This window comes from Athene noctua, chromosome 11 (genome assembly GCF_965140245.1).
Source record: "Athene noctua chromosome 11, bAthNoc1.hap1.1, whole genome shotgun sequence".
Lineage (NCBI taxonomy): Eukaryota > Metazoa > Chordata > Aves > Strigiformes > Strigidae > Athene > Athene noctua.
Genome location: NC_134047.1, coordinates 14,052,766 through 14,072,682, shown reverse-complemented (window position 1 = coordinate 14,072,682; position 19,917 = coordinate 14,052,766). Strand labels below are relative to the sequence as shown.

The 19,917-nt window shown below is 62.5% G+C and overlaps 1 protein-coding gene across 2 annotated transcripts; it reads right to left on the bottom strand.

The window, feature by feature from the left end:
- Positions 1 to 2,693: 2,693 nt before the first annotated feature.
- TSC22D3 (TSC22 domain family member 3) lies at positions 2,694 to 19,370 on the bottom strand. Of its 2 annotated transcripts, none has more exons than XM_074915168.1 (3): positions 18,926 to 19,370; positions 4,585 to 4,636; positions 2,694 to 3,985 (listed from the first exon to the last, which is right to left on the bottom strand). In XM_074915168.1, the coding sequence occupies exons 1-3, from the start codon at positions 19,246 to 19,248 to the stop codon at positions 3,740 to 3,742; spliced, it is 621 nt and encodes a 206-aa protein (XP_074771269.1). In that variant the 5' UTR covers positions 19,249 to 19,370; the 3' UTR covers positions 2,694 to 3,739. The 2 variants fall into 2 exon arrangements, with proteins under 2 accessions (XP_074771269.1, XP_074771271.1); XM_074915170.1 differs by lacking the exon at positions 18,926 to 19,370 and adding an exon at positions 4,874 to 5,064.
- Between the last annotated feature and the right edge of the window lie 547 nt (positions 19,371 to 19,917).

Below are 19,917 nucleotides of genomic sequence, written 5' to 3'. Positions count from 1 at the left end.
TGGGTTGCCGCTGAGCTGCAGCAGCAGGGGCAGCCCGTGGTGACCACGATGCGGCGTTAACCCTCCGCTGCCCGGACTGGTGCTGTCACCCGTGTCCCCGCCATAGGGACTTGCTGAGGTCCTCGGGAAGTGGGAGTCGATGAACTGGGGGGAGCTCAGGTCGGTCCCTGCCGTGTTCTGGGGTAGAGCTCAGCCCTGCTTGCCTTGCCTAAGGGCCTGGCTCTGCTTTCCCTCCTGCTGCCTGTGGGTTGCCTCCTCATGCAAGGTGCATCCTTGCTGGGGGGAGGAGGGGGAAACGGGGGGCTGATGGAGAGGCCTGGGGTGCCACGCTGCCCCACACCCTCGCTGTACCAGGGAATTAACACTCTGGAGCCCAGGGGCTGGCGGGGGCAGAGAGCCAGGGAGTGCTGTGCCAGGGGGAAGGGTGGGGCCCTTATCTCATTTTGGGTGCTGCACAACATGTCCTGCTTTCTTCAGGGCCTGTGGCACAGCACAAGGGGACATCGTGTCCAGAAGGCACAGGTAGTCTGGTAAGGGTGTTTCCAAGCCTTTTCCATAATCAGAGGGCCTGGGAAGGGCATAGGGTGTTTTGGGGTGATGTAGGGGTGTTGGTAGACCTCCACCAGCCCCGAGATGCAGCAGGAGCTGGGCAGCAGGCCCTCTGCACCCCAGGGACGGAGGGGGTGTGTGTGTGTGTCAGACGCTTTTCCTTGGCCACTGCACCCACAGGCTTGCTGGGTGCTCAGTCCAGGGGTTCATCTCCTCTCCTGCTGTTCCCAGGGGACACCACCGGGGCTGGGCTCAGCCTTGTGCAGCTCTGCGGCGCCATGTGCCAGCCGCAAGGGAGGGGTTTCTGGTGAGACTGCCCTGTGCCATTGGCTGCCACTGTGTCACACCACGCGGGGGGGGACAGGAAAAGGCTCTGCCCACTCGCGGGAGGAAGGCTGATCTGAAGCAAGTTGTGGTGAGCGGGGTCTGCCTGGGTGTCACTGCCAGTCCCCTCTACACAAAGGCATGTGGGGGCTGGGGGGCATCCCAGGGCCATGAGGAGGGGACAGAATACATGGAAAAGTGACAAACAACATCACAGCATCCCTCAAATGCAGCTGGGGTGTGAGGTGCAGCAAGTCCAGATGGGGTACAAAGCTCATCACTGCAGCCCAAATATTCCTCAGCTGAAGAGGTTCAGAAGGACGGGTGGACAATTTCCCATCAGCTGGGAGCCCAGTAGCACCCCTAAACCCACTATAGTGAAATGGCCAGTGAAACACAGCTGGCATCCAACAGTTCTGGGAAACAGCCCTTCCTGGAGATGCTATACCACCCAAGAGATGGGCAGCACTGGGGGGGTGGGGGGGTGGGGGTGGGTGCTCTGCGTGTGCTCCACAGCTTTCTGCAGTGCCTGTGTGTGCAAGGGATGTGTATATAAGTAGTATGGGGGTCCCTGAACCTGTCTGCACATGCATGCACCCACCAGGGAAAGCAAGCACACAAGTGGCACTCACACACCCAAAGCACACATGTGTGCACACCAAACCCTTATACTAGAGTATCTGCAGGGCTGCTTGCAAGAGGCTGCGGTTGGGTCCCAGCCCTGGGACAGATAGCACAGGGAGGTGACAAGCACCCTGTAACGGTTTGGAGCCCCTGTGGCCTGTGTTTTGCTGTTTACTCGGCGTTTCCAGGGAGCCAACCGTCTGCAGCTCCCCAGCTCTGCCATGACTCACACCCGGCTGGGGCTAAGTCGCCCTCACTTCAGCAGAGAAATAATCAGTGCAAAGTAGTGCTGCTGGCAGCGGGGGTATGCCCACCTACCAGCTCCCCCAGGCCTGGGACACTGCTGGCCCCCTTCACTGGGCTGGGGATGTCTTCAGCTGGCCCAGGAGTCATGTCCAAGGTTTAAAACCCCAGGAGAGGATACTGCACCCAGCTTCAAACATCCTGCCAGCCTGGGGCTCTGCTCACACACCTCCGGGTTCTCCTGGTACCTATCAGCCTTTAACCCCCACCCCAATGTCATAGCTACCAGCATCCCCAAAGATGGAACCTTGTGTGGGTTTTTTTTCTTCCCTTCTCCCACCTACCCCATGGAGTTGAATCCAAGGCTGGCTGCACCCTAAGGATAGGGTTGGTGCACCCTCTGCCCCCATCCAGCCCTGTTCAATCCAGCTGACCCATCCTCTGACCCTCACACCTTGTTTCAAGATGGTTCAAAAAAAACCCAACACGATGTCAGTGAGAAGCAGCAGAACAGAAACACCTGGGGAAGAGCAGAGCTGGGCTGCGGGTACACACAGCTCCACACAGCTTGAAGTCTCCATCCTGCTTGGCCCCCCCAGCCTGTCCAGCACACACCCCTGGGTCATAGGCATGACACAGAGGACAGAGACCTGTAGGTTCAGGCTACGTTTACCTCCACACACCCAGCCCCTTGGGAAAGGGGTGCCTGCTCACATCTCCAAAAATCCAGGGTAGTTCAGGAGGGACTGACCCCCACCCAAGGGTGGGGGAGCTGCCAGGCTTTCCCTCCTGAGGAGCTGCACCAGTCCCCCGTAGGTCTGCAGAACTGTATCCTCACCAGTCTCATCCCAGCAAGCCCCAGCCCGTTCCCCTTCCCCAGAAATCCCCAGTCCCCCTCCAGTCCCCCACCACTTCCCCCTTCCCAGCCACAGACACACAGCTTGGGGCACAGGTTTATATAAAAAGTAAAGTTTATTGCCATTTCTACCTAGATTTACACAACTGTGTCACCGCTTCCGACGTCAAAATGGACGTCCCGTCACTTCCCAGATTGCTGGCCAGGGAAGGTGGGGAGCCCAGGAGCACGGGCCGGCTCCCCCCAACCCAGCAGGCTGGAGCGCAGCCCCTGTCATGGCTCTGCCCAGCAGTCAGTCCAGATCCTCCCAGTGCTGCTGCATGGCTCTGTCGTGGTGGATGCCAGAGAGGGGTGAATCCATCCCCTCTGTACTGCTTGCAGCACTGGCCACCCAGTTACAGCTGCTCACCATTCCAGTCTTGCCTCGAATCCCCCAGCTGTACAGATGGGCACGGCTAGCCCAGAGCAGGGCACCCCACAGCCTCATGGGCACCGCTCATGCGTGTGTTTATACATAGATACAGCTACAGAAGATGCCCAAACTAATAAAACAAGCTTGTTTTTCCTTGTAATCCCCACACTGATGTGCGTACAGCCATGCACTACATCGCAACTGCCACCACTGGTGCTGCTCAGAGTCAGATTTGGGTTCCAGCATGCTCCTGGGTGGCTAGCAGGACAAATCTGCATCGCTCACTAAACAACGGTCTTCCTCCAACGTCAGGCTTTGCCAGAAAGAGACACACCCCCCCTGCACAGTGCAGCAAAGGCACAGGACTCGGCGTGTATTCCTTCCAACTGTGGATTCCCATTAAAGTGCCAAAGGCTGCCTGGCACTGCCAGGGTGTTGCGGATGCCCAGGTTTCAGCAGAACCTGGGACAGGCAGGCCACAGATTTTACTCCTGGTACACGGTGGGTGGTTGGATGGGGAGGGGTCAGCTGCCCGCGTCTCCCTCGCAGAAGAGCATCCTCGTGCAGGAGACAGCCACTGGCTCTGCTAGCTGGCCAGGGTTGCCCGGGGGGGGCACGGCTCAGCGCCGGGGTCTGGCAGTCCTTCGTGTGAGATGAAGGCGGAAACGATTTTGCAGGAGATTAAGTAGAAAGAGTTCTGTGGCTCTGCCCACCCCGAGGACAGAGCCACCTTACACCGCAGAGCCCCCTGAGTGCTGAGCCGGGGCAGCCGCCCCAGGGCTCTGCTCCTCCGGGCTCAGGACTTCTGCGGGGAGCCGGGACTGGAACTTCTCCAGCTGCTCAGGGCTGGCAAGGGTCTTCAGGAGGCTGTTTTCACGCTCCAGCTGGGAGTTTTTCTCCAACAGTTCTTTGATTTGCTCTTTCAGGACCTCCACCTCCTCCCGCACAGCATACATCAGGTGATTTTTCACAAGATCCTGAAAAAGACCGAAAAGATTGATCACTCAAAGGTTACTCCCTCGGGCGTTGCTCTCACCCTGCCCCACCAACTAATGCCCCCAGCCACTCGCAAAGTGCCGCAAAGGCTTTTCCCAAAGGCTCCCCCTCCCCACCCTTGGCACCCTGGCCAGGGCTCAGTGCTCGCCCACTGCAGCCCCCCTGGGCAGCACCCGTAGCATCCCCTCAGGTTCCCCATCTCCCTGGACTTGCTGCCTCCGGCGGCACTCCCCAGTCCCCTCCCTCACCTTGGGGGTTCAACAGGCTGCAGCCCCCTATCACCCATGGGACCTGGCTTGGTCACCCTCCCAACCCCGGAGGGTCCTTCCCGGGTGCCCCCCCTCGGCAGGCTCCCTGCGCACTGCGGCGCTGCCGGAGCCAATGAGCTCAGCCAGCTGCGGCAGGCAGACAAAGGAGCTGCTCTGCCCAGCAACAGGCTGGGGAGTGGGGACCCCCTCTCCGGGCAGAGCACCCACCCGGGACTGGGGACGCCCCCCCCCCCCCCCTTTTCTCCAAGCAAGAACAACCGCGGGGGGTGTCACGGAGCAAAGTGTGCGGGGGGAGCAGCTCTGCGGCTCACCATTGCCTGCTCGATCTTGTTGTCGATGGCCACCACGCTGGCTCCGGAGGCGCTGGAAGAGAGCGGAGAGGCAGGACGTTAGCAGCGAGCCCCCGAGCACCCCCCTTCCCCGGGGATCCATGCAGCGAGGACACCCCCCCCCCCAGCCTGCAATGCACTCACTGAGGATCAATGCACCGAGCCGTCCCCCGTCCCCCCCACTCCAGAGGAACGGTGCATGTGAACCCCCCCGCTTCAGCAGGAGCAATGCAGCTGGGTCCCCCGGGGCCAGTACCGGGGCTGCCCCTACCTGTTATCGAGCTTCACGGAGACCACGTCCCCCCCGAGCAGTGAGGAGAAAAAAGAGATGGAGAAGTTGTGGAGCTGGTAGACAGCCACCTCCATGGGGGACTGGTACATGCCAGTGCTCATGGCTACGGCTGCAGAGAGCGACGAGGCGAGACGAAAAGCAGCAGAACGCTCTACAGCTCCCCCCCTCACCACCCCCCTCTTTATACCGGCGGCGTCCGCCCCGTCGGGCGGTGCCAGCGGGGCCGGGCCCGCCCGGGGCTCCACAGCGCCGCGCCCGGCGCTGCCCCGCTGATGCGCCCTGCACCCCGCCACGGCACCCCTGCAGCCCCGGAACGGCACCCCTGCACCCCGCCACGGCACCCCTGCAGCCCCGGAACAGCACCCCTGCACCCCACCTCGGCGCCTCCCAGTTACACCCCAGCACAGCACGGCCCCCTTCCAGTGCAGGCCCTCCCCAGCACTGTGTCCTCGAGACTCTGCACCCCTTCATCTGTGCACCCACTCCTGCACCCCTCGCCTTCTGCAACCGGAGTCCTGGCACCCCCTCTGCCCCTGGCACCCACTAGCACCCATCCCTCCACCCCACATTTCTCTGCAGCACACACGCCTCGGCACCCCCTTCCTGCGCTCCCCTCTTAGAACCGGGATGGGGGTTCGGGGGGGGACGGGACCTGCTTGAGGGACTGGGAAAAGTAGGAAACCCGCACAGCCGGGCCGGCCGCAGCTGCAAAGGGGAGGGGGGGGTGCAGAAGGAAAAGAGGAGGCCACGGGCATGCAAAGCGAAACCGGGAGCGCAAACCAGAAACGGGGGTGGAAAAACAACACGGGCGTGTGCATGACAAAACCGGACTCCGAAAAGAAAACGGGAGTGAAAAACAAAACCGGCGTGCAAAACAAACCCCGAGGTGCAAAACAAGCCCGGGTCCAGGCGCTGGCCCCGCCCTTGCATAGCCTCGGCCGTCCCCCCCCCCCTCGATGGGAGCCGGGGCCGCGCTGCGGCCGGGGGGGGCCGCCGCCCCGCGGCCAGGGCCGGCACTGCAGTCGGGCCTGATCCTGCCCGGGGCAGCGCCCCGACCCAGGCGGAGGGAGCTTGGGGTGCCCGGGGATGCTGGGGGAAAGGGGATGCTGGGGGGGTGCACAGCCGGGGGCCGGCTGCGCGCTGTGTTGCGCGGAGCGGGTCCTGCGTGTGCCCACGCGTGTGCAAGCACCAGGGTCACGCCAGGTCCGCCACCGCGCAACAGAGCGACTTGCACACGGAGCGAGCGCGTCTCCTCCGGGGGCCCCCCAAACGCTCCCAGCAACATGAGGGGGGCCGGGGGGGCTCTGCCCGCCATGGGTGATGGCCCCCCGCCTCCACTTGGCTGCTCTCCCTGGGCTGCCCCGCCAGCTCCGGGGTTTATCTCTGCCCTCTGGACCTGGACCTGGTGGGACTTTGCTCAGCACCCGGGTGATCACCCCGCTGCCACCGACCCTTCGAGGCTTGTCCTGTGCAAACCAGGGTGGGGGCTGATGCTGAACGAGACTCTGTGGGAGAGCCCACGCCATGGCGCAGCACTTGAGAAACCATTAGTGCTGGCAGGGGGGCGTGCACCCCAGAGATGCTACAGAGGACCCCAAATCCCCTGATACACGGGGTGCTGAAGGCGCCCAGCACCTGGCTGGTGGGTGCCAGCATGGGGAGCAGCCCGAGGAGCCCAGCTGGCGGGTGTGCTGCCATGCCCCTTCCTCGGGGAAAGGGCTGAGGGTGGGTGGAGTGGCATTTCCCCATCAGAAAAGGAAACCTGCTCCCCAGAAAACTGTACCCCTGCCTCCCAGGGCAGGATGAGCACCACGATGTCCTGAGTGGCAAAGGACACAGGCACCCTGCGTGGGACTCCTGAACCACGGCCAGGCATGTGCAGGTGCCCCAAGCACACAGGATTGATGTGGGGATGAGAGAAAGTACCTTCTCCCCAGTGGGGGGGATTGGGCATGGAAGGGGAGCTTCTCCCCAGGGGGTGGCACATGTGGGACCCGTTCATCCCTCTCTCTGCAGGGGGGATGATGCACATCCCCCCCATGCCAACACCAGCCTGGGCCATGAAAAGCCACTGGGCAGGGGCTGATGCTGTGGAGAGCAGGCAGGGGTTTGTCGCCCCCAGCCCCAGGGCTGGCGGGTGTCCCCCCACCCTGCCCGTGGCCAGGCCCTACTCACCAGTCCCTCCTCCTGAAGAGGCTCGGGGAGTACGGCGGCTGGAAGGCCATGCCGGTGCCTGCGACCCTGCTCCAGCCCCTCTGCTCCCTGGCAGTGCTGCCGGCTCTGCCCGCAGCCGCGTCCCCCCGGCCCGCCGGGTGGCAGGGACAGCCTGGGTGCCGGCTGCATCCCGGGGCTGCGGGCACGGGGTAAACATGCTGGGCGGATGACCTCAGCCACGCTCAATCGGCCCTTTCAGGGGCCGGTGGACCAGTGTGCCACCCCGAGCCACGCGGGTGCCAAGCGGGGAGCGGGCGGCTGCCCCCCTCCACGGGCAGATGAAAGGCGCTCTGTGTGCGCTTGTCCTCAAGGGTGGCTGGTGCTGGGCAGGGTGGCAGCCCCCAGGACACGGGGTACAGCTCTGTCCCCTCAGCCAGGACAAGCTCAGGCCACCCACGCCGAGGGTCCCATGACTCGGTTTCCCATCACAGCTCAGGGAAGTTGCCTGTCTCACTGTGAAGAGGGCAGGAGAGAAGGGGGGAAGCATTTTCTCTCCCACGGTTGTGTGTGGCACCACTTGTACCACCTCCTGTCTCCTGCAGAGAGGCGGGCAGCAGCAGAGAGATAGGATGAGCAGACCCCAGTCTGCTCCAAGTCCTGGCAGCTGTACCTCAGTTTCCCCACCTCCCCATCTCCCATGCTATGGCACCCCCAGACCTGGCCCAGCCCCCTTCCCAAAGGAAAGCCCTAAATTATTAGTGCCAGGGACCAAGGCAGACCGAAGCCTGGTTCGTGGCCTTTGCCCCGTGGCTTTGGGGTCCTGGGGACCTGCGCTGTCCCTTCCCTATGCAGTGCTTGAGCACTAAGGGCTGGAGAAAAGCCGGCAATTTCCGCACTGCTGGAGCAAAGTGGGGAAGCACAGCAGCATAGTGCTTCAGGAGGAAATCGCTTCAGCTCTGCCACCTCCAATATTTTTCCCATGGAGCTGGGACTATTGCAAAAATAAACAAAGTAAGTCGCTGACTCCCCTGCTGCCCTTCCTGGGGTCTTTCCCAGCCGTGCACAGCCCTCATCACAGCCACCACTGCTTGGGGCGCGGGGTCCTGGCTGTGAGGCTGGGAAGGATGTTGCCCCCCTCCATGAGACCCCCAGGGGAGGGATGCTTTTTAGGGATGGAAGTGCAGAAGGCTCTGCTGTTTCCTTCCCAGCACTTAATGAAGGAGGAATGCCAAGGCAGCCTGCTCTGATGGGGACAGGTCATGCTGGGCAGGGGGGCTGGCACCTCCTCCTGGCACAGCCTCCGCAGGGATGCAGCCCACCCCCCTGCAGCCCCTCGCCTGCACACCCACTCGGGGGATGTGGCTTCTGCTGCAGACACCCCTGCATGCGTGGCTGGGTGCACACAAACACAGGCACACCTTGCCGCCCATACATTCATGCACACACGTGTGAGTCCTGCGTGCACATGCACATCCTGCACGCACAGGCACACCCGCACAGACACATACACGCCCCTTGCATGCCCATGTGCATTTTCTAGCCCGCAGGGGCATGCACCCTGCACACAGGTGCACATCTTGAATGCACCCACACATCCTGCATGCTGCACACTTGTGCATGTACATTCTACAAACAAGCCCCCTCCTGCATGCGTGCCGATGCATCCCGCATGTGCCCTGCAAATACCCCCCCACGCACACGTTGCCCTGACTCACAGCTGATGCTGACGCACACCCGTGCATGCACACACAGAGCAGCTCAGTTGTCCCCTTGTGCAGGGGAGAGACACCCGCAACGCACAGTGTGGCTCCATTGCAGCCCAACTGGCATCGCAGGGGTGGGAGCAGCAGCTCGCAGCTCTGCTGGACCCCTGGTTTGTGCTCAGCTCTCCCCAGGGATCTCCACGGGAACCCCTGCGGGCTGTCTAAACGCCTCCCATAGCAGCAGAGTCCTGCATGGGGCTCCAGCTGCACCTCAAGCAGTGGGGGGCCCTTTCCCAGCCCCCTGTGGCCCCGGCCGACAGCCATGCCGGGCTGCTGGCCCCACTCCAGCAGGGCTGCTGGGATCCACTTCCTCTCCCACTGCCCCCTTCCTGCTCCTCCGGGGCCTGGCAGCTGCAGAGCTGGGTGGGCAACATCCCTCCTTGCTCTTCCTTAAGAGCAGGGGGCCACGGACTCACTGATACCCTACGGCACCAGAGGCCATGGTGATGGGCGCCTTGGAGCAGGCTGGGCAAGAGGGGCCAGTGGTGTGAGCTCCATCCCTGGGGCAGAAGCACGGCAGCTCTTGCCTCATGTGTGCAGCTATGGGAGGTTCATCAGGCAAGGCCTCAGCTCGTGCCTGTGGTTATTTTGGGAACAATAACAGCAGCCGCTATACAGTGTAATTGTGACACGAATTGTTGCTCTCTCTGGGGGAAAAAAATAACCCGTGGCTGTCATCAAGCAGCTAGGAGAGATGGTGTCACCCCCAGAAATGGCCCTGCAGACTACCCCAAAGCTGCTAGCAAGCCCTCAGCCAGCCCACACACAGCTTGAGCCGCAGCCGGGGAGATGCCAGCCCCAATCGCCAGGTGACATTTAGTGACAATCCCCTCCTCTGCAACAGGACGCAGAGGCACGAACACTGCCGGGCTGCAGCCACTGCAGGGCTGAGCCTGGCTGGAGCAAGGGACGACAGGGAGCGGGATGCTGGGATCATCTCTCACCCCCTGGCAGCCCACACCTGCGGTGTGTTGTGGGTCAGGGGACATGGCCATGGCCCCACGGCTGAGATGTGCTATCGCACTCAGCCTCCTGCGTTGAACCAGTGCCAGGCACTGCACTGCCACACGCCAAAGGATGCCCTTGCCCCGTCAGCTGCTGGTGAGTGCTGGAGGAACGGCCGGTGCAGGGGCAGTCCTGGCTCCTCAGCCTCTGCTCTCCCCCAGCTCCAGGCCATTCTCGCTGCTCCGTGGCAGCATTCCTGGCTTGTTTTCTCCCAAGGATTCAGTTCAATGGGAGGAAGGCCCTTCAGAGTGTCTGAGGCGTGGGAAATGTTTATTGCCTAGCCTCGGAGACACTGGAGAGCAATACGGGAAAGGCTCAGAGCCAAAGCTGCCCAGGCTGCTCCACAGAGCCAGATTTCCAGCTCAAAGGGTCAGAGCAGAGCGGGAGAGGAAAAGCCACTACTTGCAAACATGCAGATAAGAAAATTCTGCCTTTCACAGCCTGAAATCCTGCAGCCGTGTCTGTGCTGGCCAAGGGGACTGGGGATGCCAGCACCAGAGCCAGCCGTGCCCTGCAGAAGCTGAAGGAGGGGTGGCTGGGGACATTGGCAATGGCTGGGGCTTGTGGGAGCCCATGGCGGGAAGGGCTGGGTGTGGGACAGCTCTGTGGAGCCCCCAGTCTTGCCCCGCAGCCCTATCCTGGTGCTGAGGAGGAAGAAATAATGCCAGGGGGCTGCCCATGGACAAGCAGGCAGCTCGGTCATCTGCTGCCCCCTCGGCAGTCCCACTCCCAGCATCCCAAACAGCGCCTGCCTGCCCTGCACTGCTGGCGTGGGGCTGCTCTGCCAGTCCCCAGGGCTGCGGGGCCAGAGCTGCCAGAGCACACCAGTTGGCCAGCTCTTGGTTTCCTCATCCTGAAGATGTCCTGGCTAAGCTGTTTACTGCAGACTTGGCACTATCCCCGGCTCAGCCCAGTGCCTTCCAGGGGCTGCGCAGGCCCTGTGGCAGCCCCACACAACCAAAAGTCCTGTGACATGGGGACTTGGTTCATGCCCACCAGAGCCCCAAGGCTCATAAATCAGGGCATGTGCTACTTCAGAGCATATGGCAACCCCTCCTGGGTGCATCTGTAAATGCTCAGGCAGGTATGCAAGCCCCTGACTGCACAGCCAGTGCTGCTGGCCTTGCTAGACCTAGTCCCAGTACTAAGGCTAGGGGACACCAGAGCAATGGGACAGTAACGGCCTCTTCAATGCCGGGGAAGCCCAGGGAGGGTTTGCAATCAGGGAAGGCTGATGGGGAACCTGTCCTCCCCTCCCTTCACCACTGACAGAGGCAGGGCAAACTCCCATGGGCTGCAGGCAGGGGACATGGCAACCCCCCCCCCCATCGGGCAGCGGGGCACAGGCAGGGATTGGGGCACACGGACTCCTCCAACCTGTTGGGCTGGAGGCAGCGTGGGGCGGGTGGAGGGAGCCCTGGCAGGCTCCCATGTCCAGCTGTTGGGCTGCCTGCTTCCTCTGATAAAGGTACTTGGCTGTACTCCCAGTTCTGTTTTTTCTGGCATGCAAGTGTACACCCCAGAGCCGGCCTGCTGAGAGCTGCAATTTTTCTTTCTCTAACTTTGTCACTGGCCCCCCTTCTTCCTCCTGTGCCCCCACCCAGTGCACCCCAGTAGCAGCTGCCCCCCAGCAGCAGTGTGAGGAGGGGAGGTCAGAAACGACCGGGCTCTGGCAGAGCCTTCCCTGCGATGCTGTACATAGAAAGCCCCCAAAGCCATAGCTTCCCCAGGCATGCTGGGGTAGGAGGGGAAGAGGAAAAAGGGCTGATATGCTTATTACCAGCCCTGGACCACACAGCCCAACCTCCCGCCTTGCCTGCGTTTGTCGACTCCAGCCCCACGCTGCTGCCTGCAAAGCTTGGGCTGCCCCAGCAGGCGCCCTGCCAGCGGCCGTGCAGCAATCCTCACCAGGCTGCTGCTCCCACCCAGCCTGTGCAGGGTCCCACAGCTGCAGCATGCCGAGGGAGGGTGTCAGGTATGGCACAGCCTAGCAAAAAAACCCATGGCGTTCCCACTAACATCATGCCTGGCTGTGTGTGGAGGGAACACAGCCAACCCCCAGCCACACTCCCGGTCTCCCGTGAGTCAGGGATGCCCAGCTGCAGGGAGGATGGGCAGACTGAACCCTCAGCAGAGTTTTCATCCATAAATCTGTCCGCAGAGCAAGCATTTCACACCCACAGGCACTGTGGGGTGGAGTCCTGTAACTGAACTCCACATTATCACCTCCCTTGGTTAGCCATGCCCTGCCCTGCAGGTCTCCTGCCAGCCCAGGCTGTGAACTTCAGGCCTGTCCTTGTTTTGTGGCCCACTGTATCATGTTGGACAGTCCCAAATGGATTGTCCCCAGATTTTGGCTGCCCTTCTCTTGTCTGTTTTCAGGGAACTGGGGAGAGAGCAGAGGTGGTCGTGATGCTGAAAGGACCCCCCCAGCACCAGGGCAACGTGGTGGCCTTAAACCCCAAAGTGTGCAGTGGGCAGGGGGCTACCAGCCTGGGCTCTGCCCTCCCCAAGCCCCTCACTGGTGCAAAGATGGCTTTTCTGGAGATCCCCAGCCTGAGGGAGGAACCCCAAGACAGGGCCTCTGGCATCTGTCGAAAGAAATCCCAGGCCACTTTGCAGGCAGGAGCGGGCGCTCCGGAGCCACACTCAGTGTTGGCAGCTGCTGCCCTGCGGCGTGCGGGAGTGCCTGGCTCGCTAATTGGAAGGCAGCTCGTTATATAATGACAGGACAGAGGCTGGGAAGCTGCAAGAGAGCAGCACGTCAGCACCCGGTGCAACCAAAAACTACTCTTCCAGCCCAGACTAACCCATGTTCAAGGAAACCCTTGAATCCTCACCTTCCCCTTTCAAAGGTGCATGTGCTTTGCGCTCTCTTGCCTGGCCCAATGGGGATGCTCCGAGGGGCCCCAGCAGCCCTTCCACGTCCCTTCCCCAGGGCCGGCCGGCTGGACCCAGAAGGGGGGTGAGAAGCCCGGCCAGACACAACCTGGTGAGGGTCAGGAGCGGGAGGGAGAGAAGCCGAGCTCCGCTGGCGCGTGAGCCAGCCGCCCCGCAGGAGGTCAGGCAAGGACGCACGCTGGGGCTGTGCAGTTTCAGCAGAGCTGGTTATTAATACCCTGCCTGGCCTTTACAAAGAATCCCGGGCATTTCAAACCAGGGACGCTTCGTTAAAACCCTTCCCTCACTGACATTTCAGAACAATAACATGAAAAACAATGAGCTACTGGTAGGATGCGTACCTGTAGTGCTGCTGTGGCTCTCTGTGTGCCTGGCCTCGGCTGCCAGCCTTCACCTGGGTCGTGCCAACCCTTAGGGACGACCCAAGACTGTCCCCTGCCTCCAAACAGCCTGAAGTAGTCCTGCCCAGTGCCACGGGGGGATCAATGGGATGGTTTCACTTGGGACCACGGGGATGTCTTGTCCTGTCCTGTGGCATTGGCCACCATGTCCCCAGGGGAGTCGCAGGCAAGTAGTGGCATGGACTGGATAACACCCTAACCCAAGGGCCAGGGGGTCAGCAGGGCAGGGAGGGGCCCAGGGCTTCTGCTCTGCCACCAGAGTAATTCTGCAGCACAAGCCCCTCAAATATATATATAACTAAGCACAGAGACAGAGGATGACGAACTCCTGTCCCAAAGCCAGCAATGTGTGGCACCTGGATAAATATAACTTGGAACTCAATGGCAAAGCATGGCTTTGGGACAGGTTGCAGCCTTTAACAGCTCTCCAGCCCTACCTCCCCTGTCAGACACCCTGGGATATCCTCTGCCTTCTGTAAACAGGGTCTCAGTTGCTTCCCAAGTGCAGGATCCACCTGGACCCCTCTCCCCTTGACAGTCACCTGACAGTGCTGCGGTCACAGTCCCCGTGCACGCACACAGCTGCCAGGATCTGCTGACAAGTGTCCAGAATATCTCAGTCCCACGCAGGTCGCAGTGCTCCCCCAAAGTACAGGGCTGGCTTTAACCCCCTCTGTGCTGGGACGTGGCCAGGGAGGTGGTGTTGAGTCCCAGCACAGAGAAGCTCACCAAGGGCACAGCGTGCCTGCAAAGGCATTGCCCACAGCACCCATGTCCGTGCTATGTGACTGGTGGGAGCCGAGATGCTGGCCGCGCTGTAAAAGTCTTCCCCTGTGGGCCAGCTCCAGCCCCAACTCACAGCCGAGCTCAGCAGTACTGGTCTCAGCACTGGATCAGGCCACATGTCACCAGGGAAGGGGGAAGCATGGGTCTGGAAGCAGGTGGGCATGATGCTGGGACCAGGGCAGACCCCTCCAGCCTGCTTCAGCTCCAACTTCTTCCACACCTAAAGTTCAAAGCTTGAAATAAATCCTAGCCAGCATTTTCCCAGGGGTCTGTGCTGCCTGTCCCTGTCTGCCCTTGGGACACCTACACATCGCCTGCTCAGAACTGGGTGCGTGCCCTGGCAGACAGGCAGCACCTGAGCATCCACAGAAGGATGAGGTGACAGGTTTCTGTGCAGCTGGTGTTGGCATCACTAGACTTTGGCTCAGCTGTGCCAGGCCCCCTTGGCCATAGCCTCGTGGGCAAATGGTTTCATCCTGAAGGTCTGGAGGGGCTGAGCAGGGCTCTCCTGTGCTCCCAGGGCATGTTGGGGAACCTCCTTGCTGTAGGGAGCTGGGTGTTGCAGAAGCAGACGGGGATGAGCACTGTGCATGGTGTGGTGCAGACTGCTGTCAGCCCTAGCAAGCTGTGCCAAGCACGGTGTGCCATGGCTGAGCCCAGTGCTGCTGGGCTTCCCTGGCCAGGAGCCCCTGAATGTCTGGCCTACAGGGACATCGCCTTGAAGCCTGCTGGGTCATGGGGCGGGGGTCCCAGGGTGGCAGGATGCCCATGATGGAAACCAAGGTGGGCACAGCACACTGGCTGACTGGCATCTTCCAGGCGGTGGGAGGATTTGGGCTTGCCAAGGTCAGCTATTCCCTGGAGTACAAGTACATTGCTGCTAAAATGAAAGCTCTCCAGCATCTCAGCGGTCTGCAGGGCTCGGCAAACCATGCTACAAGACACGGGTCAGGCCACGTGCAGCTGTGTCCCACGAGAGCAAAGCAAACAAATACCCGGTGCACCAGTCCCAAGTGGGAAGGGTGGCTCTCCCAGCCCCCTCCCTGGGCAGACCTGCCCCATGGGGCTGGGGAGGGCAGAGTGGCCAGCGGGACGGCTCTCCGGTCTCACACCCACACCTCTCTCACGCTCACACGTGCTCCCGCACGGCCCCTCTCCCCGTCAATGCCTCCTTGTTGCTCCAGCCCACTCGGCCGGCAGGAATGCGCTCCCCAGCCCCACCGCCCTGGGATGCCCTTTACGCCCTGGCTCTGTCTCCTCCTCCTGCATCGCTGCTGCAAAGTGACACCCGACAGACGGGAACAAATGGTGCCGTGCCACAGATGCCACCCTGGCACCGCTGCCTGGGCAGCTCCTGCTCGCTGGTCTGACCTTATGCTGGGAAAGGTGGTGCTGCCTGGCTTCTCCCACGCTGATCCATCCTTCTCCCAGCTTCTTGGTGCAGCACAGAGCTCCCCTGCCTCCCCTGAAATTCCCTTGGCTTGCCCAGGACCTGGGGGAAGGTGTCCCCCAGCCCCTTTCATGGCTCAGACCAAAGGGTGGGTCATTGCCCACCCTGTTTGGGGGAGCAGTAGGTCCCAAGGCACCCAGAAAGGGTCTGGCTGGGCAGAGATATCCCCTGGCTGCCTGGAGCAGGATGGGGCACAGGCTGGCCAGGCTGCCAGATCTTACCCAGGAGAGGCTGGGCAAGGAAAGGAGACCTGGCACAGGCTGGTCGATGTGGGCGAGCAGGTTGGCACATATCTCTTCTCCCCACCCCAGAGCCAGGCAGGGCCCTGCTTGAATACATGCCAGTATGCACCCGGGAGGGTGCTGCTCTCCCCCAGCAGTGCTGACCCCCTCCCACGCCGCTGGCTCCCCTCAGCCCCCCCGGCCCTGGGAAAGGTGCCACGTAGTCACAGGGCTGCTCTCCCTGGCCCACGCTTGGTCAGGCTCGCGCCTGGGTCTTGGATGAGCAATCTCGGGGTAATGTTGACATTGTGGAGGGATGGTGGAGACTTTTCTGCCCACCATGCTGAGATAGGTCACCTAGCCAGCATGGTGGTGCCTGCCCTCCCTATGCCTGATGCTTCCATGTGAGCTTGGCCCCTTGGCACTGCCCAGGTCTCCTTGGAAAGCAGTTCATAAAGCCTCATGTGAGGGCACAGAGGGGAGAAGCCCTGTTTGAACAGGATCCCATGCACTCCCTGAGCAGGAAGGTTTCCTGCAAGAGCATCAGCCCTGTAGACAATTGGTCCAGAACATCCCTACCTTGTGCATCCTGCACAGCATCCCTGCAGCGAGCAAAGACCATGGAGAGCCTGGCAGGGACCACTCAGCACTGATCTGACCTTGACTTGCAGAGCCCAGGGCTTGATCCAGCATGGGATGAACTGTCTTCAGCAGCCCCAGAGCCAGACTCAAGAGTACAGATGCAGTTGCCTGGTCCTCCTGCGCTGTGGGCTGGACTTCGGCCACGCACAAGCATGTGCATCCATGTGACTTCCCCCTCCTCCTGTGCCAGTGTAGGAGCACATCAGCTAAAACAAGGGGCACAAACCTGCTCCGATTCCTCAGTCCCAGCAGCAAGAGTGCCTTTATCAGGCCTGTTATCGGGGTGTTCCTCTGGCACCCACAATCCCCTGCTCTGTATGCTATCACCTCTTGGGTATCTTGGCTCATTCCCCAGGAGGAGAAAGTTCAGGCTGCAGCAAAACAACAGCAAACACAGGTGTGGGCACACCTGCCTCCAGTGCCTGGGGCCGTGCCCCCCAGCTCCTACATGCCATGCCACCCAGGGGCAAAGGGGGATCACCCAAGCAGTCTCCAGACCAGGCTGGCAGTAGGATGCCTGGAAGCAGGGTGTGATGGAGGGACACCATGCTATAGCACAGCCTGTCATAAAAGGGAGTGACCAGAGGCTCTCGGGACACAACACACACCAGGGCACAGAGGACAGGCTTGGGCACTGCAGCAAGGGCCACCAAAGGGCACAAATGGGAAGAAACCCCGGTCTCCTGGCACCTCTGCTTGCTCTCTACCTCAGCAGAGGACCGATGCTCACCAGGAGCACCGTGGGTCCTGCTCCAGCAGGGATGAGTGCGAAAGCAGCAAGCTGTGCCCACATCGCCTGCCTCTCACCCACGGGCACTGTCACCGCCTCCCCAGGCAAGCAGCCCGGATGCTTGGCTCCGCCACCCAGCCCCGGCAGCCTGCACTGGGGACGGCGTCTTGCTTCCCCTCTCCACCCATGATGCCAACTGGCTGCAGCCTCCCGGAGCGAAGGGAAATCTCTTGCTCCTGTTTCCCTCCCAGCTGGGTGGGTTCGCTGCTCGCCACGCAGCCGGGAGCCTGGGACGGGTGCCGGGTGCCTTGGCGGGTGTCCCAGCTCCTCCTTTCCCACCTGAGCGGCAGCTCGGCGTTATGTAAGTGCAGGAAGAGTGTCTTCGCTGAGGAGGGCTCGGAGGGAGCAGCCTGCTCAGCGTGAGACGCTGGCTGGGGTGAGGAGGCGTGTGCGCATCGCCCGGGTGGCTCGCATGCGTGGGGCAGCCACGTGTGAGCCCACCCGCCTCCCCGTGCCGGTCGAGGGGAGCAAAGGGTGGCTTGCACGCCTGTGCACAGCCCAGGAGCACGCCTACAGGTGCATGTGCATGCAGGGAGGGGAGGGAATGGCGAGGTGTCTGCAAAGTTGTGGGTGCTGCCACGCACCCCACCTGCACTCTACCCCACCTATGGCAGAAGAACGAGCCCCAGATCCACTGCCTGCCCTGACAGTCACGCAAATGCCTGTCATATATGCACCAATGGGCCACATGTCCCCTCAGCCCTGGGAGGGGGGAATGTGTCCCACCTGCTGAAGCCACAGGCAGCTCTGAGTGCCACCACCCTGCGGTACCCCCTGGTGCAGCTCAGCTTTCCCAAGGCCAGGCTGGAGAGTCCCAGGCCTGCCAGCCCACAGCCCAGGCTGCTCCCCGTTATCTCACCGGCCCTCCAGGGTGGCTGGACACCAGGGCCAGCCCCAAGGCAGAGCCGGAGGCACCAGTGCAGGACCTGAGACAGCTCTGTCCCCTCCCCGCCCCTGGGGACCCCCGCATCAGGGCCGGGGACCCTGCGGGGTGGCAGCCCCGGGGACCCCCCCCGTTCAGTCTCCTCCACCCGCAGTGCCAGAGCAGGGGAGCAGAGAGGGACCCCGCGCTGCTGCCTGTGCCAGCCTTGGCAGGGTAAAGCCCAGCCCTCTGGCAAGTGGATGGGACCAGTCCCGAGCATGTCCTGCTGCTTGGGCGCTGGCAGCCCTGTCCCAGAGCAGCCTGCTCTGAACCCAGAGGGAACAGCTCGGTCAGGGCAGAAACACTTTCCAGGGATGGGAAATACCACCCAGGCCAAATCTGTCTCCACTCAGTTTGCTCCAGGGAGAGACAGGGAAGCTGCTGACAGCAGGACCTGGCAGCAGGACTCTTGGGCTCCCTACCCAGTTTTTCACTAACTCTAAAGGTGGCTTTCTTGGCAGCACTGCTGTTTCCTAAGTGACAAGCTGCCCCTCTCCACGCAGGACTAAAAGGACACTGTCCATGCCCCAGCAGGCAACGTCTGTGCAGTCAAGATGTAGCCAGGGAGATGAACACAGAGTCCAGGGGCCAAGACACACAGCTGGAGGCTGTTGTCACTGCCCGGGCAGACACAGCGCACCACCAGAGGGACACTGCTGGCCATCACCGGGCAGAGCCACCCAGACCTGCACCCAGGGACTGGGTTGGCACCACCCATGGCGGGTGGACTGGGCTCCCTGCCACGCGCGGCCGCTCGTGCTTCTTCCTCCCCATCTAGAAACCCCCAACACTGCCACTCTACCCGGCTCCAGGATCATATGGGTCCCCCTGTCCAGGGTCATACGGGTCTCCCTGCCCTGCCTGCCCCTGCAGGCCCCACGTCTCACGCCCATCCTGCCAGCTACCAGCTCCCGAGCACGCAGCCAGCCCGGGTCCAGCTCCGGGCGCAGCCAGCACACGGGGCAGCCCCCCTCGGCACCCGTCGGTGACACCCACCTGTGGAAGAGCAGGAGGATGGAGAGCAGGGTCTGGTCGATGTTCCTGTTGCAGATGCCCTGGTTGAAGAGGTAGCAGGGGTCCCGCACGACGGGCTCCAGCGAGTCCTGGCGCATGATGGAGCTCAGCTTGTCGGTGTTGAGGTTCTTGCGGACCAGCTGCTCCTGCAGCTGCCGGAAGCTGCTGACGGTGGGGCTGCCCAGGTTGTTGTTCTCACCCCCGGCCCCCTCCTCCAGCCCGCTCCGGTTGGCCAAGTCCAGGCAGCAGCTACAGCAGTCCAGCCCCACGGGCGACCGGCACTCCTCCACGGGCGACGAGGACATCCCGGGATCCCCCCGCGCGTTGCCACGGCGGCGCAACCGGGGCCGCTCCCGGGGCCGCTGGAGGGCGAGCGGCGGCAGGACGCGCCCGCCTGCCCAGCGCCGCGCCCGCCCGCCCCGGCTCCGCCGCCCGCCCCGCCCGGCCCGGCCGCCCGCCCCGCCGCCGCCGCCGCGCTGATTGGTAACGGCGGCCCCGAGCGCACGGGCCGCCCGCCGCCGCCGCACCCCGCCCCGCCCCCCGGCCGGTCCTGCCCCCACGCGTGGATCCCCGAGGTGCTTTTTGCCCCCCCCACCGCCACCCCCCGGGGCAGCCCAGAGCCAGCAGCGGGCCCTCGGGGTGGGGTGCGCGGCCCCCCCCAACCCGGCGGGTCGAGGTGGCCCGGAGGAGGTGGCAGGGGGTGGCAAGGGGTCACGGTGCTGCCCCGCTGACGGAGACCACCCCGTCCCCGCTCTGTGACTCCTGGGGAGGGAGCGGAGGGGCTCAGGGAGGCTGGAGCGTGCCCGCGGCATCACCCCCGAGGTTTTGGCAGGGGCGCGCAAAAGCCCCCGTGGCTCCAGAGCAGAGGCAGAAAAGAGGGAGAAGGGAAGGAAAAGCCCCCAGGATGGCAGAAAAGCCTGGGGTGACCCGGCACCGCCACTGTGGCTGGGAGCCACTTGACTCAGAGCTAAAAA

Coding starts and splice junctions, on each gene's coding strand:
- TSC22D3 (XM_074915168.1), bottom strand. CDS start 19,248: ATGTCCTCGTCGCCCGTGGAGGAGTGCCGGTCGCCCGTGGGGCTGGAC. Junction 4,637..18,925: donor ATCCTCCTGCTCTTCCACAG/GTGGGTGTCACC, acceptor GCTCTCTTCCAG/CGCCTCCGGAGCCAGCGTGG. Junction 3,986..4,584: donor ACAAGATCGAGCAGGCAATG/GTGAGCCGCAGA, acceptor GGTCTTTTTCAG/GATCTTGTGAAAAATCACCT.